Genomic DNA, 15370 nt, shown 5'->3' on the forward strand with positions numbered 1-15370 from the left:
CTGGCGGCGGCTGGCGCGGCGCCGCCGCCGCAATGCCGAGGGGCCCCCGAAGAGGCCTGGCCGCGAGGGGGCCGGCAGCAGCGGCGGGGCCGGCCCGTCGCCGGCCCCGGCCGGCGTGAGCTGATCATTCAGGGCGTCGCACTTTGGGCAGCGGTTGGACTAGACGACTTCCAGAGGGCCCTTCCGATTTAAATTGCTTTGTAATCGGATTACAAAATTTAACACGAAAACCAAGTAAAACTCGCACCGGCAGCAGGCTATGCGGTTCAAACTTTTATTCCAAGGCATTTCAGTGACTAGACTTCAAAGTTTTCACAACAACCGAGTGTTACATGACAAGAGAGCAGAGGTGCCAACCTCACAGCTATACCGACTGCCGAGTAACGTTTCCGCAGCCGTACGAAAGTAGCACCGTGCAACATCTCCAGACTTCCTGCAGTCACCCCGGCGACATCGAGGCGATCTCTGCAGCAGGAGTTCAGCCTGATACTCGGAAAGAAATATAACAAGCCTGCCTCCAGTCCAGTTCCCATTCACCCCAAATCCTACAGAAGTCACTGTGTGCAAGCAAATACGGATTCTACGTTCCTTAGCAAATACGTGATTGAGATTTTATTTAAACATAAAAAGATCATCACTGTGACCAGAAGTACCCCTACCTTCAATTCTCTTCTTTTTGCAATTTTCTTTTGTTCCACATCTGTTTGTATCTCTTTGCCCTCCAGTTTTACTTTTTACAGTCTCTTCCCCTTTCTTTTTTAACTGTCATCCTTATTCCTGGAAAACTTCCCTTTTTAAGTATTTACCCTGTTCTAGCCTCAGGCCCCACAACTGATAGCATCAGGATGGCAAAAATTTTTGCACGCAGAAGGCATGTAGAAAGAAAGGGAGTCCTTTTGTGCATAAAGCACTCTTGCCAAAGGGAAGCTCTAAGCTTCTAGCTCTGTAGGTACAGGGCCTAACAAAAAGAACCTGAGAGAATCTGAGACAGACGAAGTCTCTTACCCCTTCCAGCAGCAAAGAGGTAGATGCAGCAGTGCTTTTCATGTGGACTGAAAGGGGAAATTTTGTGGGCGAATCCGCATCAACTCCTTTTTTTGGCAGCCCTTTATGCAAAGCACTGGAGTGTTCTCATGGCCGCTGCCAGCAGAACAAATCATTAACAAAGATTAGATAAGTGGGATACACTGGTTAGGCTATACCTGGCTTGTAGAATGGGAGCTTGACACCCATGCTGATGAATTAATGTAGCATGCATTCCTTAGGTGGAAAAAAATCCGAATTTTGATGCAGCTAAGTGAAACAGTAGCGATCAAAAAAAAATATCCCCAAAATCCCTAAGCTAGGCAGGTTCATCTTTAAAAAGGAGAAATATGGGTTAAACATGGCAAAGGTACATTGTATCAAAAAGACAATTTTATGCTTCTCTTCATTCAGCTCTTTGCCCTGTAGTGTAAGGGCCATTTGTGCGTGAAAAGTCTTGTTGATCTTCTTCATCCAAATCCAAAATGTCTGGGATATCATCTGACTCTGAAGACAGGTCTGTAATAGTGAAATCTGGAACCTGCGTAGGAATGAAATTTCAATCAATTTAAAAGTAAAACTAAATAAATTTGTGCAGTACTCCTCACTGAAGTCAGAAGACAAAGATGCTCAGCATCTCTAGAAATCATACCCAATATACTGAATACAGAGTGAAATATGCTCCGTCACATATGAAACACATAGCATTAAGACAGACCAAATACTATGCAAGATGTAGATCAGTTGCTTAGAAGACAGGATTTTATAGTAGAGATGGAACAGAGCTGAACTTAGTGGAGTGTATTTAGTGAAATTGGTGACTGGAAAATTAAGAAAGGAAGTTTTTAAACTTATTTTGCCTTTATTCTTTCCTTGGGAGCAATGGTCTATACAAAGGAACCTGCCTTGAGGAGCTTGATATGGATTGTTCTGTACTGCTCTGCCTGCCTACCGCATCAAACCTTTCCTGAGGAAACAAATATCTGGAACTGCAATCCCACTTTGGCCTCTGTTTTAACTGCATGTATAGTATTCTGTAGTGTTAAGCAGCACCATGTTTCAGGAATTGCCAGAGACATTAGTGGATACATAGATGTTACACACTTCTAAAAACGTTGGCTAAGACACTTAGGAGCTTAAGTCCCAACCCTTAAGTCCCCTTAGTAGGACTTAGATTACTTAGGCACTTCTGAAAAATGGGATATAATTAAGCAATTTACTCATAACCAAAAGTTTTTTGCCCCAAGTGAAAAATACTTATATCTATACTTTGATTCATGGTTAGCTTTAATGTTGGTGATGTGACATACTTGGAGCCAGGCACAGTATCAGCACATAACGATTGCTGCGTGCTGACAGGACTTTGGTTCTGCATGTACAAAGAAGCAGCAACTTGAAGAGGCTTCTAGGCATTTGTGTAACTTAAGCTCAGTGCTGACTGAAGAAGCAGTTTTAATCCATTCCCTAACTGCAAAACATCTTGCATATAACTTACTTTTATGAAAGATAGTATACAAGACAAATCTATGCTTTGCCTGCTATGAAGACATGTCAGAGGAACAGAGAACACATCAAAGGATAAAGGGATTACTGTTTCAGCTATCAGGTTGTAGATAACACTGAAGCACTCAACATGAATCACTCAGTTTCTTAGAGAGTAGGTAGCCACAGGGCACCAGGGACTTATAAATGTTAATTAAAATATTAAAACAGCTTCAGAAGAATTTAAGCAGCATGTCACTTATCAGGCGCTAGTGTGAATACAATGAAATGCGTAGACCACTTAGAGAACCTAAGCTTGATCAAAATCAGATCAGTAATCTTTGTCTCCTAAAAATGGAGGAAACACATCTTTCTACCAGCAAGAATTATCTTGCATCTCTCTGCTTATGGCAGTTTACATAAAACTCTAATTACTGCACTTAGAGGAATCAACAAGTTTTCCCATTATCAGCACATGACCCTGTATTTCATACTGCAGTACAAATGGGGATATCTTAACAAGACTAAGGCCAAGTAGTCCATATGCAAATTCTTTAAAAACGTGCCCAAATGGATGGTTTAAACAAGTTGTTTTATTCTGTGTTTACACTGAGCAGGGCACATGACCATGTTCAGTAACAGTGTCTGACCAGTGATAATTTTCACTACATCCCTGGTTTAAGACACTAGTGCAAAACTTGCAAAATCATTGCATGGAATAGTGCAAAACGTGCTTCAGTGTTTTGCTGTCTTCATACACAAATGTTAATGTCAATACTACCTTAACTTTAAATTAATCAATTTTGTCTTGTTTAATGTATTTTCAGAACTGAGCCACTAGCAATTTAAGAGATGGTTCTTATTTTGTGCAATTTTCAGAACAAGCACTTCTATTTAGTCATCAGAGACTGTATTATCCAGAAGAAACAAAATTTCCATCTTAGTATGAAAAGAAATACATTTAACAAAACATTGTGCACAATACCTCCAGTGAGCTGTTGCATGTAAGACTTTCTGATCATGGAAATGACCAACAAATCATGCTTAAAAAATAAGTTAGGTTCCATTTTCTCTTTTTAATTAGATGGCTTAGGTAAGTTTTTGGGTGGGTTTTTTGTGGTTTTTGGTTGTTTGGTTTTAGTTTTTTTAAATAAAGAGAAATAATTCATGAGTTGTTTCCAAATCTTTTCACCTATTTTACTAGCTATATAGTATTACTGTAAGTTGCAGTTTGGAAAAGGTTATTGCAAAAAAGTAATCTTAAGGAATGGGAGAGACTTCAAAAGCTTTCCACCTTTCTTTAGTTTGAGGCAAACTAGCTACATCCCTGCAACTCCAGTCCTTATACAAATCTTGTAATTTGGATTTGACCAATGTGTATGCTGCCATAAATATGATGTTTGCAAAACTTTTGTATTGTATGGAGCTATTTATGAATGCTTATATTCAAAACATTTGTAGCAAAGGATTATTAGCAATGATAGAATAATAATTCTCTGTTAAATGAGCCTGGAAAGGGGAAGTTTCAACCTGCATGAATGATTTTTGAGTGATGTCTTAAAGAGAAACAACCATTTTCTGAATTCTAAATAAACCCTAAATAACCTTACCAGTGATAATTACTTCATTAGTATTCTAACCTTTACCATCCCAGTTTTTGCATGACTAGCAGCCTTTGACACTGTTCCATTTCATCTAGTTTATCTGCCTTGCTGCAAATAGGATCAACTATTTCCTGTAATTTCCAACATATCTGGTCTTATCTTTTTTAAAAGGTTCCAGAGAGATTTCACAGCTTTCTAGCCCAAACTATATCCTCAAAAGCGTTTCTGGACTAAGAGCAAGCAAGTTTCTGTGCAGCGTAGCTGAGCTGTTTGATACATGCAATTATAGAGAAACAAGTAAGATGGCAGGGAAAGTTTATGAGCAGGCTCTGCTCTGTTAATATCTTAGGTTTTCCTCCTTCTATTTGAGAGTTTTCAGCAGTTATTAGCATGCACTTCAGCTTCAGTCCACTGTGGCAAAAAAAACAAAGATGGCTTTGGAAGGCGTCCACATCATTCTTGCCTCCAGTGGGCATTTTAATCATCACTCCCTCTAACTGTGCTAGAGCAAAATACCAAGTTTTGTCTGTAGACTTGCAATTAGAATAGAGTCTAGGGATATGCTGTACTAGATTACCAGCAAGAAGATACCCATGCAAGCTACAGTTGCAATTCAGTTTAAACATCCAGCGCTGTCCTTATTAGGAGAGTCTAATAATTTCAATCCAGAGACTATTCAATATAATAAACCAGGAATGTACTGATTTGCTATTATTCAGCCCTCTTTTCCTCCAAGGAAGGGTTCCTAAATCTATTGGGTGGGTGGATAGAAACTTATAAACTTTCTGGCGGCGGGGGCAGGATCCAACAAAACAACCACACACCACAATAGCATGGTACAGGAACCTGCATACAGCATTTTGGTATAACAGGCTATTAGCCCAACCATTAGGTAAGCATTTAACCAGGCATTCCTCTATTTGCAGCCACCAGTTGTAGGTCAGAAGTCAAAGTAACTTTTACACAGAAGCCACCCAACAGTGCATGGTGAGGGAGAAATGATTTGAAGGTCTAGGCTGGTAACATTTTTCCTTGCTTTCTACTTCATCTGCTTGCTGACATTTAGTAAAGCTGGACAGCCATCTAAGAGAGTACAAAACAGTAGTGCAACTTAAGGCAGAAGAGAGAGATGTATTGCTCTTGCATTAATACTAGATGGTGCCGTTTATTTCTCAGTCCTCAAAAGACAGTGAACAGTTTGATGATCTTACTTGATTGATCACCTCAGAATGAAGGCTCACAGCCTTCAGATTTTAAAATACATATAAAAATGGGAATTCGCTTCTTTTAAACTGCCAGTTAGTCCCATTCTGTTCCTGAACACCTCTACAACAGCGGATGCACTCCACAAATTTTATTACAAATTGAGATAAAGAATATTCTCTGGCTGGACTCATTCAATACTTAAATAGAATTAATTGCTAAAAGAATTCCAGAAGTCTTAATTCAGGCCCTAGCTAGAAAGGAATACCTCATCATCTCATGTTAATTTCATGTTAAACAGCCCCCTTACAAAAAGCAAGTATTTAAAGCTGGAAGTTGCAGAATATTTATCTGTAATTCTCTGTTGTTACAATTTTGTTTAATGTTGTGCTTAAAACACAATCTTCCCAACACTACTAGACCAACCCCGACTTAACAGCTAAGCAAGCCCTGTCACATTAGAAGGCTAGGCTGTATGTAATTTGCTATGGTGCCCACATTGTACCAGGTGGAGGCATTGTTCCATGTAGCAACATGTCACTAGGTGACAAGCTTCCTTTGAACTCCATTTTTACTTCACACTATTTGATGATCTCTGAAAGTGTGGCCAGCATTGCTACACTAAATGATTGCAACTCAAAGTTGCAAAGGGCATGCATTAAGAACACAGACACAACTTACCTGTACAGGCCTAAGCCAAGAAAGCTTATTTCTTAGTGACTGTAATTCTCTTCCAGGGGAAGGATTCACAGGATTTATTGAGGAACAATTCCACCCAAGTAGCTGAATGTTAATGTACATTAGTCACTCAAGTTCAAAAGAGGGTAAATAAAGTTAAACAGGTTAAAACTGGTGTTTGCAGCTGAGGAGTATATACTGTTTATAGGGAGCCAGCAGCCAAAGCAGGTAGCTGGCAGTCTCATGCACATAGAACACCTACTGCAAAAGCAGGACAGGTGTTTTTTGTCCATACCCTTCTCTTCTCAATATTAGAAGATCCATCAGCTCACAGCTTAGGTCATCATTAAAAGTAGGCAACAGCAAGCACCAAAAAAAAGCAGCAGTAAAGATAAGACTGAATGGAAAGATGCTCTTTGGAACTCAAAGGGAGGAGGGAAATGCTGCAGCACTATCTTACCTATCTATACATACACACAAATACATTTTCAATGCGTGTCTACTTCATTTGCATTTCAAGCTTGCTTTCTGCTGGACCCAGTTTGAAGGAGTCACAGAACAGCAAGTTACATTTGTTTTAAACACCACTGAAATGGAGACAGACTTTGGCTACTGAAGCATTTATTACTAACATACAAAATGAATTACAAAAAGATGGCTACAAAAAACCAACAACCAACACAACAGCAGGCACCTGGGTACAAACAGCATGAATCATGTCTTTATACTGCATATTAAAAAAAATGTATTGATAATGATTTGGTCAGTCACTGGAACAGGCTCCCCGGGGAAGTGGCCAAAGCACCAAGCCTGTCAGAATTCAAGGAGCATCTGGATGATGCTGTTAGTCATATGGGTTAGTTTCAGGTAGGCCTGCAAGGAGCAGGGAGTTGGACTCAATGATCCTTATGGGCCCATTCCAACTTGAGATATTCTATGATTCTGTGGTCAGGTTACTGTGTTATACAATAGTTAAGTTTATATAGTTAATGTGAGCACTGTCACAGCATTTAAGTAACTCCAGCTGACTCATTCAGAAACCCCACTTTCAGCTTTGGAATTCTGCACTCACAGAACTTTTGTCATGAATTGTGTAGCAGTAGAATTTGAGACAGTCAGATCCATAATAATCAAATGCATGATCTGCAGCAAACATGGAATTCAAGCATACCTAGCTGGACTGCAGGGCTTTTAAATGCATTTCATAGTATGTAAGGCTTTTATATCATTCTCATACAGATGAAGAAACAAATCAAATGCTTTTAGCTATAGTAGGTTTCATTTAGACTAATGGTATTAATATCATTAATAAGCATGGTGAGGTTTCTTAACTGGACAGACAAACAAGGCATCTTGACAACTGTAAGCTGCCAATATTTAGGCATTCAAGACAGTTTGAGTTTTTAGAGTTGCTTAACTACACAGGACAATACAGCCCATGTGTGAGAGTGTCCTTTCTCTGTATCATTCCCCCACTCCTGTATTTATGGATTTTTCTCCAAGGCTTTTTTGACAGCTACATTTGCTAAGGCCACTTGTTTGGTCAGTCAGCAGAGTACATGCATGCTATGCAGTTTATTCAGTAGTGTGTTCAGGCTGTTTGTCTTTCTGGCTGGAATTTTCCTCCCCTTCACCTTTGCTCTCAGCATCCTGAATGCCAGGCAGTTGTGGGTAAAAGGGACCTACCAGCCAGTTGAGCGGCGTGTTGTTAACAAGATAATCCATCACATCATCCAGAGACTCCTTCATTTTCTTCAGTTGTCCTTTGCTAGTGGTAAGAAAGCTGTCTGATAATTCTTGGAAGGAAGATGCTGACCGAAAGCTCTGGTAGACATCACCTGCCATTGACCCAACACTGTAAACCTGATCCTGCACATTCTGTGGCAGCCCCTGTAGGCTTGAGACTAGTGTGAGGTAGGTGGTCTGAAGCTGCTGAGTGAGGCTCCGTGCAATAGCTAGAGTTCTCGACTCAATTTGCTGGAAACAAAAAGCATAACAGCACATTAGTATCTTTTTATGACTGTAGCAGCTTTATGTTGCTCAAGATACAAGAGGCAGCAAAGTAGAGGGGATGTAAGTAAAATAAAACTATAGCAGATAATAAAACAGGTCTTAAGTCTGAAGAGTCAGAGACTTGAAAGTACTTGGTATTTCTTCAATGCTCAAGTGCTTCGTTGGTTGCTTCTACCCAGCGACAGAGAAGCAAGCTCTTATTTCAACTCTGGATAACAAGTCACAGCAGGTAAGTAGATTCTAATCAATGAACCACTGTTTAAAGTTACATTTAAGACTCAGTGAGTCTGTGCCTAAGACTGCTGTATGCTGAGGAATTGTTATTTCTGGTCTGGCCATATCAGCTAAGCGAGTCCTAGCTGATCTAGATATGGATATCCCAACACAGGTTCACATGTTAAACAGGATGAGCATTCTCTTGAAATGAGAATGAACCCCATTGTGTTTCAGGAATTAGGCTTATTTGAGAGTTTGGGTGCCCCCTACTTTTCATAGTAGTCACTAGTCAGCTGCCCTGAGCTTCAGCATTCAGATTCCACATTTGCACATAAGCTTCCGTGCTGCTAAGATGCTGCACACTTTGAGGACTGTTAGTTTGCCATTACCTTGACAGTATACATTTAGTTCTGGTTCACATTTACATTTATTTACCTCAGCACTATGCAGTTCATCACCATCATTTTGGCCTGTATTTTTCTTCCATTGTACCCAGGATTGATAAAGCTTTTCCTGAGAATCAAGAAGTTTCTGATTGGCACTATTCATGTTCTTTCTGGCATACTCAATCTGAAATACAGCCAAATAAGGAAGTAAAGCAAAGAGTCCAAACAGTTTCGTTAGGGCTACCCTGCCTTACCTGCTTTGTAACCTCTTTTTTAAATATTTTAAGAGTTCAGTATAAAGGACTTTGGGGAATATAAGAATGTGTTCCTTCTCTTCAAAGAAGAGAAAACTGGAAGCAGTTTTGAGATGTTAGTAGTGTATCCCTCTGCCTCAACTACTTCCCCCTCCCCCACTAGCATCCTACAGCAGGATTTGAAAGTGTACAGAAGGCCATGACTCTTTATGCACAGTTTGTCTTGTACATGAAGATACATTGTTAGGATAAGACTACTGAAGTATCCAGGAATGCTCAGAGATACCCACAGCAGTAAGAGCAAGCCCATAAAGAATGCCACATTTTATTAACAAAAAGGACTTAAAGGACTGAAGTGTTTCTAAACTGCAAGACACTTTCTTCACTGAATGAAGTCTGTGTCAAACCCAGCACTCTAAAACAGGAATATCATTTCAAACATGTCACTTCTATTTCTGCAGTGCTTAACATTACAAGCAATTGCTGGTTAGTCTACAGCTCAGCCTGTTTTAGGACCTCTCCTGAATGGTGGTGAAAAGCTCTGAATGGGAAATGCTTTATATTTAGAAAATGCATTTAGTCTGAGAGAGCAATTCCAGTTTTCCTATGCCTCTTTTGGCTGTTTTCTGCACTCCAAAACTATGCCAATATTTGCTTTTTATACCTCAAGTGAAAGCTTAAACTTACCAGACTAACAGTGTGGTGGAGCTGAGTGATTGTCTCCTGGCTTTTCTGTTTAGCATCTCTAACTTTTTTTAAGGCTTGTTGGTAGGCACGTGTGCGGACCTTTGAAGACAGGGATCCTAGTCTAATGCAGTAGCTTGGCTTCTGAACTCCAACTTCAAAACCTTCAACTTTTGCAGCTTCTTTCTCTAGATATGTAGAAAGGAAGCAAATTGACCACTGGAAGAAAACTTAAGAGGTTTGAGGCAATTTTATGTGCTTAGTAACAGCTGAATACTGGACTTGTTTAGTAGTCCTTCAGCACCAGGGTAGGTTGATAGACCACCGTATGTGGAAATCCTTACTTTCACTCTGCTTCCCTGTGAAGATGCTATTACAACCAGCAAGGCAAAAGGCAGTTTGGGAAGCACGTGTCCCCTCCCCACTATGAGTAAGTAATAAATGGATGATTGCTTGCTTCTCTCCAGTATAAGCATTCCAACAAAATCAAACCTTGAATTGGTCTTACCTAGTTCTGCTTCTGTAAGTGGGAGATACTGGTCTACAAGGGTCTCTGATTTAGTAAGAGCACTGTCCACTCCACTGCTCACCATTTGCACCACACGACTTCCCAGGACAGTGTTAATGCTGCCATTGACAACTGACTTGGTCATTTCTACGCTGTCTTGCATTGCTTCTTTAGTCTTGCCCACAACTCCAGTGATCGTGTGAGCAACAGTTTCCTTGGCACCAGTCACAGTAGTTGTTACAGCTTCTCTGGCTCCGACAACTACATCCTTGGCATTGGCAACAACCTGCCATAGGAAACAGGTTGATTCACTAGAAATATTTTCTAGGGAGAGCTACATAATGCAGGAAATATAAATTTATACTAAAGCTTGTACAAGTATTGGTTATCTAGGAGAAATTCTGCCCTGAAGACATATGTACAAGACAAAACAAAATATGACTGCCACGCAGCCTTCACCTCAAAACGCTTCAGTGAATGTAATTTGGTCACTATTTGCTTCACACTGAGCAGGAAAGAGACAAGGGCTCCAGTTTTAAAAGAGATGCCCACCAGCGAACAGCAGCTATAGACAGATGTGTCAAATGGTGGGCAAATTTAAAAAAAAAAAAAAGGCTTAATGGCCTCCCAAAGGCAACAAACAACTCTACAGAAACACCTTGTACTTCCTCATTGCTTTTAAGCTGTGCTTCAGGCGTGGCTTATTGAAATCTGTCTCCCTGTGGTTTTAGTGATAATAAAGAGGAAGGGTGTATAGTTCTTCTGCTTAGCCAATATACATGGAAAGGGCTTACCTTGTCAGTGGGTTGATTCAGTATAGGCAGTCTCTCTTCAATTTTGTCTAGACCTATACACGCATAGTTGTTGGCAACTACAACTATAAAAGAAGTTACAATAGTTGGTTTTAATTTTTTGTTTTATTCCTTAGTATAAATAATTCAAATGGAGAATTTCTCTTGAAATAAAGCTCATGCAACAATGCTTTTAAAGTAGTTTCCTCCCCTTTTCAGCGAGATTTGAGGCAGCAAAGCCCAAGAACAAGGCAGGTTTACAGTGCCAGAAAAAAGCTCACAGGCAGAGAAAAGCCATTCGATACTTTACAAGCCACTGTTAGAACAAGCTGAAGCACCTGGCCTTCTGCCACTTTGTGAAACCAGGCTCCTGGTTACCACAGCCTTGTGACACAGTTGCCGAATTTAACCACAAGTTGTTCTCCATGAGAGAAAGTACAAAGTAGCATTTGAAACCAGGTGAAAGGTGAGGAAGGTGTTGAGCAAGAGACTACGTAACCATCTCACTTATCAAGAGGACTCAGTCAGTTTAGTATTACAAAAGCTAGAATGTGCTTTGGCTCTGGATTTTTTTTTTGTTAAATCACGCCCATCTGTAATCAGTTACTCAACAAGCCAGGCAACAGGTTCAGTCAGCTACCTGAAACAGCACTCCAGACCAGCATGACCATGCTAAACTGTAAGTGCATCTAGATATATAAAGCAATCAGTTGAGTTAAAGTTATCAACAGGTCCATCTTTGCCTTACTTTGTGGTTCCAGTTTCTGGATGATAGGCATAGCACTTGTCATGGCTACTGAAGTAATCGTCTTCACCCCTTTCTCTGCTATCTCACATACTGACTTCAGGTAAGGATGGTTATCCTTTGTGGTGATGTAAGCTGTGGACACCATATCATAGGTGGAGCTCACCAAGGGAAGGTTGACAACCCTCGATACAATGTTCTGTTTAAAAAAGAAAGAGGTTAGTTGACTCCTATTTTTCTGAACTAGACATAAAAAACTATGGGGCTAACTCAGACATACCTGCTGTGGATCAATTGCTGCCAATGCCATTTTTTCAGGTCTTGAATCTTACACAGCCTGTGAAAGAAGCATATCTGAGCATCCTCATATCCACTTTATCTAGTCACCAGAGTTTGAAACCAACAACCCTTTTGTAATCAACGCCATTGATCAAGGGGATTAGGATGTTCACATTCTTGCATATACAGGAATTACATTTTATTGTAACAGTTTAGAAATCCAAAACTTTGTCTCCCAATTACTTTGTTTGGTTTAGGCAACACAACTAGGGCACTTGCAAGAGACAGGCTTTGAGGTACAGCAGTTCACTGCAGAATTACCAAAGAGTTAAACTGGTGGATTAATTTATTTTTCTAGAAGAAATAGACACACTTGGGCTTATCTGTTGAGCCAGGACAAAGAAACACCAGCCAACAAGCCACTAAAACTCTAGTTCAGGATGTTTAAGTCGGATGAAGAATCCACCACCAATATCTTTAATCAGATTCGATCTTCTGTTAGCATAAGGAAGTCAAGTTTGAAATTTGAGTCATCATTGCTGTCCAAATCTTGAAAATACATGGAAGATTGAGGTGAAGTACTCATTTCAGTAACCTCAGCTCAATTCTCACAAGTCATTCCACTAAACTCAAGGAGTTCATAACCTCTAGTGCCATGCCTGATGCCCATGTAGGGCTCCCCCTGCTCAGCTTGTTAAAAAATTAGCATTCCTGTAACACACTGAGCATAGGACTTTCCCACTGCAGGAAGTAACTCTCCTTTACGCTAATTTAGACTTAATTATTACCCATCCCACACTGAAAGAGGCTGCAGACACCAGTCATTCAACAAGCCTACGCTACTTAATTACTTTCCAACACGTATTCCCATGGAGAAAATACTAACAGCTCTGCCCATATGAACCCTATAAAAAGAGAGAGGTATTGCAGTACCACATAAGGAGAACACACAGAAGTGCATTGTCATCCTATGCATGCAGGCTGCACTAAATCTGCAAGAAGCACTTTTTGCATTGATGGTTTCATATGACGCTTAAGTTCCAGAAGAACCTGCATACATGAAGGCAGCAGAAAGGCAAGCTAGAAGTCAGTCCTTGAAAGGTTTTCAGCTGTGGTTTTCAAGGCTTTCTGCTAGGTTTGTCAAAGAGCCAACAGCAGTTTTCTTTCTCATATGTATGACAATATCAAAAGGAGTGTGTTAATATTCTGCCTGGGGTCAAGTAAAACTTTTCCCAGTTACATAATGGGGAACAAGGACAAAGGCATTTTACAGACATATTTGCACATATTAACACACACATGCCACAAGGCAATGCCTGTAAGGAGATTAACCACTGTACATGGAACATACAAGCAAGTAACAGCCAAGGGTTACAGCAGTAACAGAAGTTTTCCTTCCATCTATCAAGTATTGAAATACCCCTAGAAACACATTATGTTTCTCACATAGCATTACAAGCCAGATTACTTAGAGTACAACTGAAGTTTGCTTTGAACCGCAAAGCACACTGTAGAAGAGGCTAACAGCGCAGAATCTGGCCTCTGAAGGAAGAAGGGCCCTTACTTTAAGGATTATTCAGTATTTGTAACGTGTGCCAAAAGATCCAGCCACACATGGCATAGATTTGAATTTTAGTCACTAAAATAGGAGAGTTAGTCTGTGAAGTTATTCCTGCTCTTAAAGACAGGGAAGATAGCTAGGATCTTGCACAGGTTTGGAGATCCCTTGAATATTTTCAGCTCTGGCAAAAGTCAGATCCACTTCACCAGAGCAGGTGAGCGAGATGCCTGAATCAAAGCCCACGGTACAAAAGCATATTCTGGAGACAGCAAAAGATCCTGAACAGGAAAGTGAATAAAGTAAGTCACAAATTTAATTTCTACTTTCCCCTCTCGCTATGGAAAGAAGTTAGAGACCAGAAAGCAGCACGATGAGCCATGCAGAAGAGTCAAGAAGCTTGCCCTGGCTAACCGCGGTGCCCAAGGGAGGAAGGCGCCCCAGTTTTCAGGTGTCACTAGGGTCCTCTCCAGGGACACGGCAGTCCAATGCCTCTGCCGGGGGCGGACGAGCGTCTCGAGACTTTCTGGTCCCGGGAGTGCCTTAAGCAGCCTACCGAAATACACCGGGATTTGGGGCGGGGGGACCGCAGGGGCGATGACGGAGGGAGCGGGGCCGGCCCCGAGGCGAGCCGCAGACAGCCGGAGCCGAGTCCCCGCCCGCTCCGCCGCCGAGCTCCACCATATTGCGGAGTCAGCCCCGCGGGGCGAGCGGGCACCGAGCGCGGGCACCGAGCCGCTCACCCCCGCGGCCGTCGAGAGCCGGTCCGGCGGTACTCACCCGGGGAGGGAACAGCCGCCGCCTGAAGCACGAGCGCCGCCGCCGCCGACAGGGGAGGCCTGGCCTCGCCCCGCTATTTATGGGGAGCGGCCGCCGCCGGCCGCGCGCCGCTCGCTCTCTCGCGAGAGGAGGTCGCGTCACCGCCGCCTCGCGTCACCGCCGCCGCTGGGCGCGGGCGGCCCGCGGGGGAGGGGGGGCAGGGCAGGGCAGGGGAGGGGAGGGGAGCACTGTAAACGAGCTGTCCCTGTTGCCAGTCAGACATCTGAACGGGAGGGCAGAGCCTCATCCAAAATAAGAAATCTCAGTAACGGAAACGCTTGTTCAACTGGTCTTTCAGAAGAGCGATTCTTAGTACTGTAATACAAACACGAGGACCAGAAAGAGTGGTTGATCCAGGCTTTCAGGAGAGGTATGCAGGCCCGCAAGTAGCCTAGCCAGGAACAGATGGGTTACAAACAAAATGGTCTCTCTCTTCTCATGCAAATCTTTCAGCTCATCTAGTTGGGGAAAAAAATGAGGCAAGAGATTTGGCTGTGTTGGTCTTAAATTAATCACCTCTCTTCCTTCACCCAGCACCTCTTAACCAGGACTTGTCCCATGTGGGGCTGGAACACAGGATGAACTGAAACCGGGGTCAGCTGACTCTAAGACTGACACGCAGCCGCGCATCCCTAAGTGAGCTTCCTGCTCGGAAAGGCGGGTGAGCCTCCAGTCTTCTCCTCCAGTGCTACGGGTTCAGTTCAGCATGCTCACAGATAATCATCTCAGCAGACTTAAACACACATTTGGTATGCTGTAATTTTCCTAACTCCAAAGGTGCACTTCACTTTTAACCTATAAACAAATGTGATGCACATCACAGTTAGGGATATCAAACGGGCGGGGAAAAACAGTTGTGAGCAAAGGTCCAAATACATATTTACAATTAAAGTTGTCTTTAGCTCGTTGTTGTTTTAGTGACAAGGTGTCAGAAGAGAACAGCCTGACGAGAAAGATTCAGGCCTCAAGGATAATCACGCACTACAAACATGTACAAACAAATTCCACTTGGGCCAGTAATTTTTGCACAAATAATTTTCCTAAAGGAAATTTTAACTTCCTTCCCAGAAAACGTTAATTGTTCTAATGGTTAAAATTGACAACAACCAAGCTTATCTCTAAGCCAC

At 41.9% G+C, this 15370-nt stretch overlaps 1 protein-coding gene across 1 annotated transcript; it reads right to left on the reverse strand.

The window, feature by feature from the left end:
- Positions 1-260: 260 nt before the first annotated feature.
- PLIN2 (perilipin 2) lies at positions 261-14299 on the reverse strand. Its single transcript, XM_076362156.1, has 9 exons — positions 14205-14299; positions 11868-11924; positions 11591-11786; positions 10846-10928; positions 10052-10337; positions 9547-9731; positions 8655-8789; positions 7677-7967; positions 261-1564 (listed from the first exon to the last, which is right to left on the reverse strand). Exons 2-9 carry the CDS (start codon positions 11895-11897, stop codon positions 1430-1432), a joined length of 1341 nt encoding a protein of 446 aa, XP_076218271.1. The 5' UTR covers positions 11898-11924; positions 14205-14299; the 3' UTR covers positions 261-1429.
- Between the last annotated feature and the right edge of the window lie 1071 nt (positions 14300-15370).

Source organism: Aptenodytes patagonicus, chromosome Z (assembly GCF_965638725.1).
Source record: "Aptenodytes patagonicus chromosome Z, bAptPat1.pri.cur, whole genome shotgun sequence".
NCBI lineage: Eukaryota > Metazoa > Chordata > Aves > Sphenisciformes > Spheniscidae > Aptenodytes > Aptenodytes patagonicus.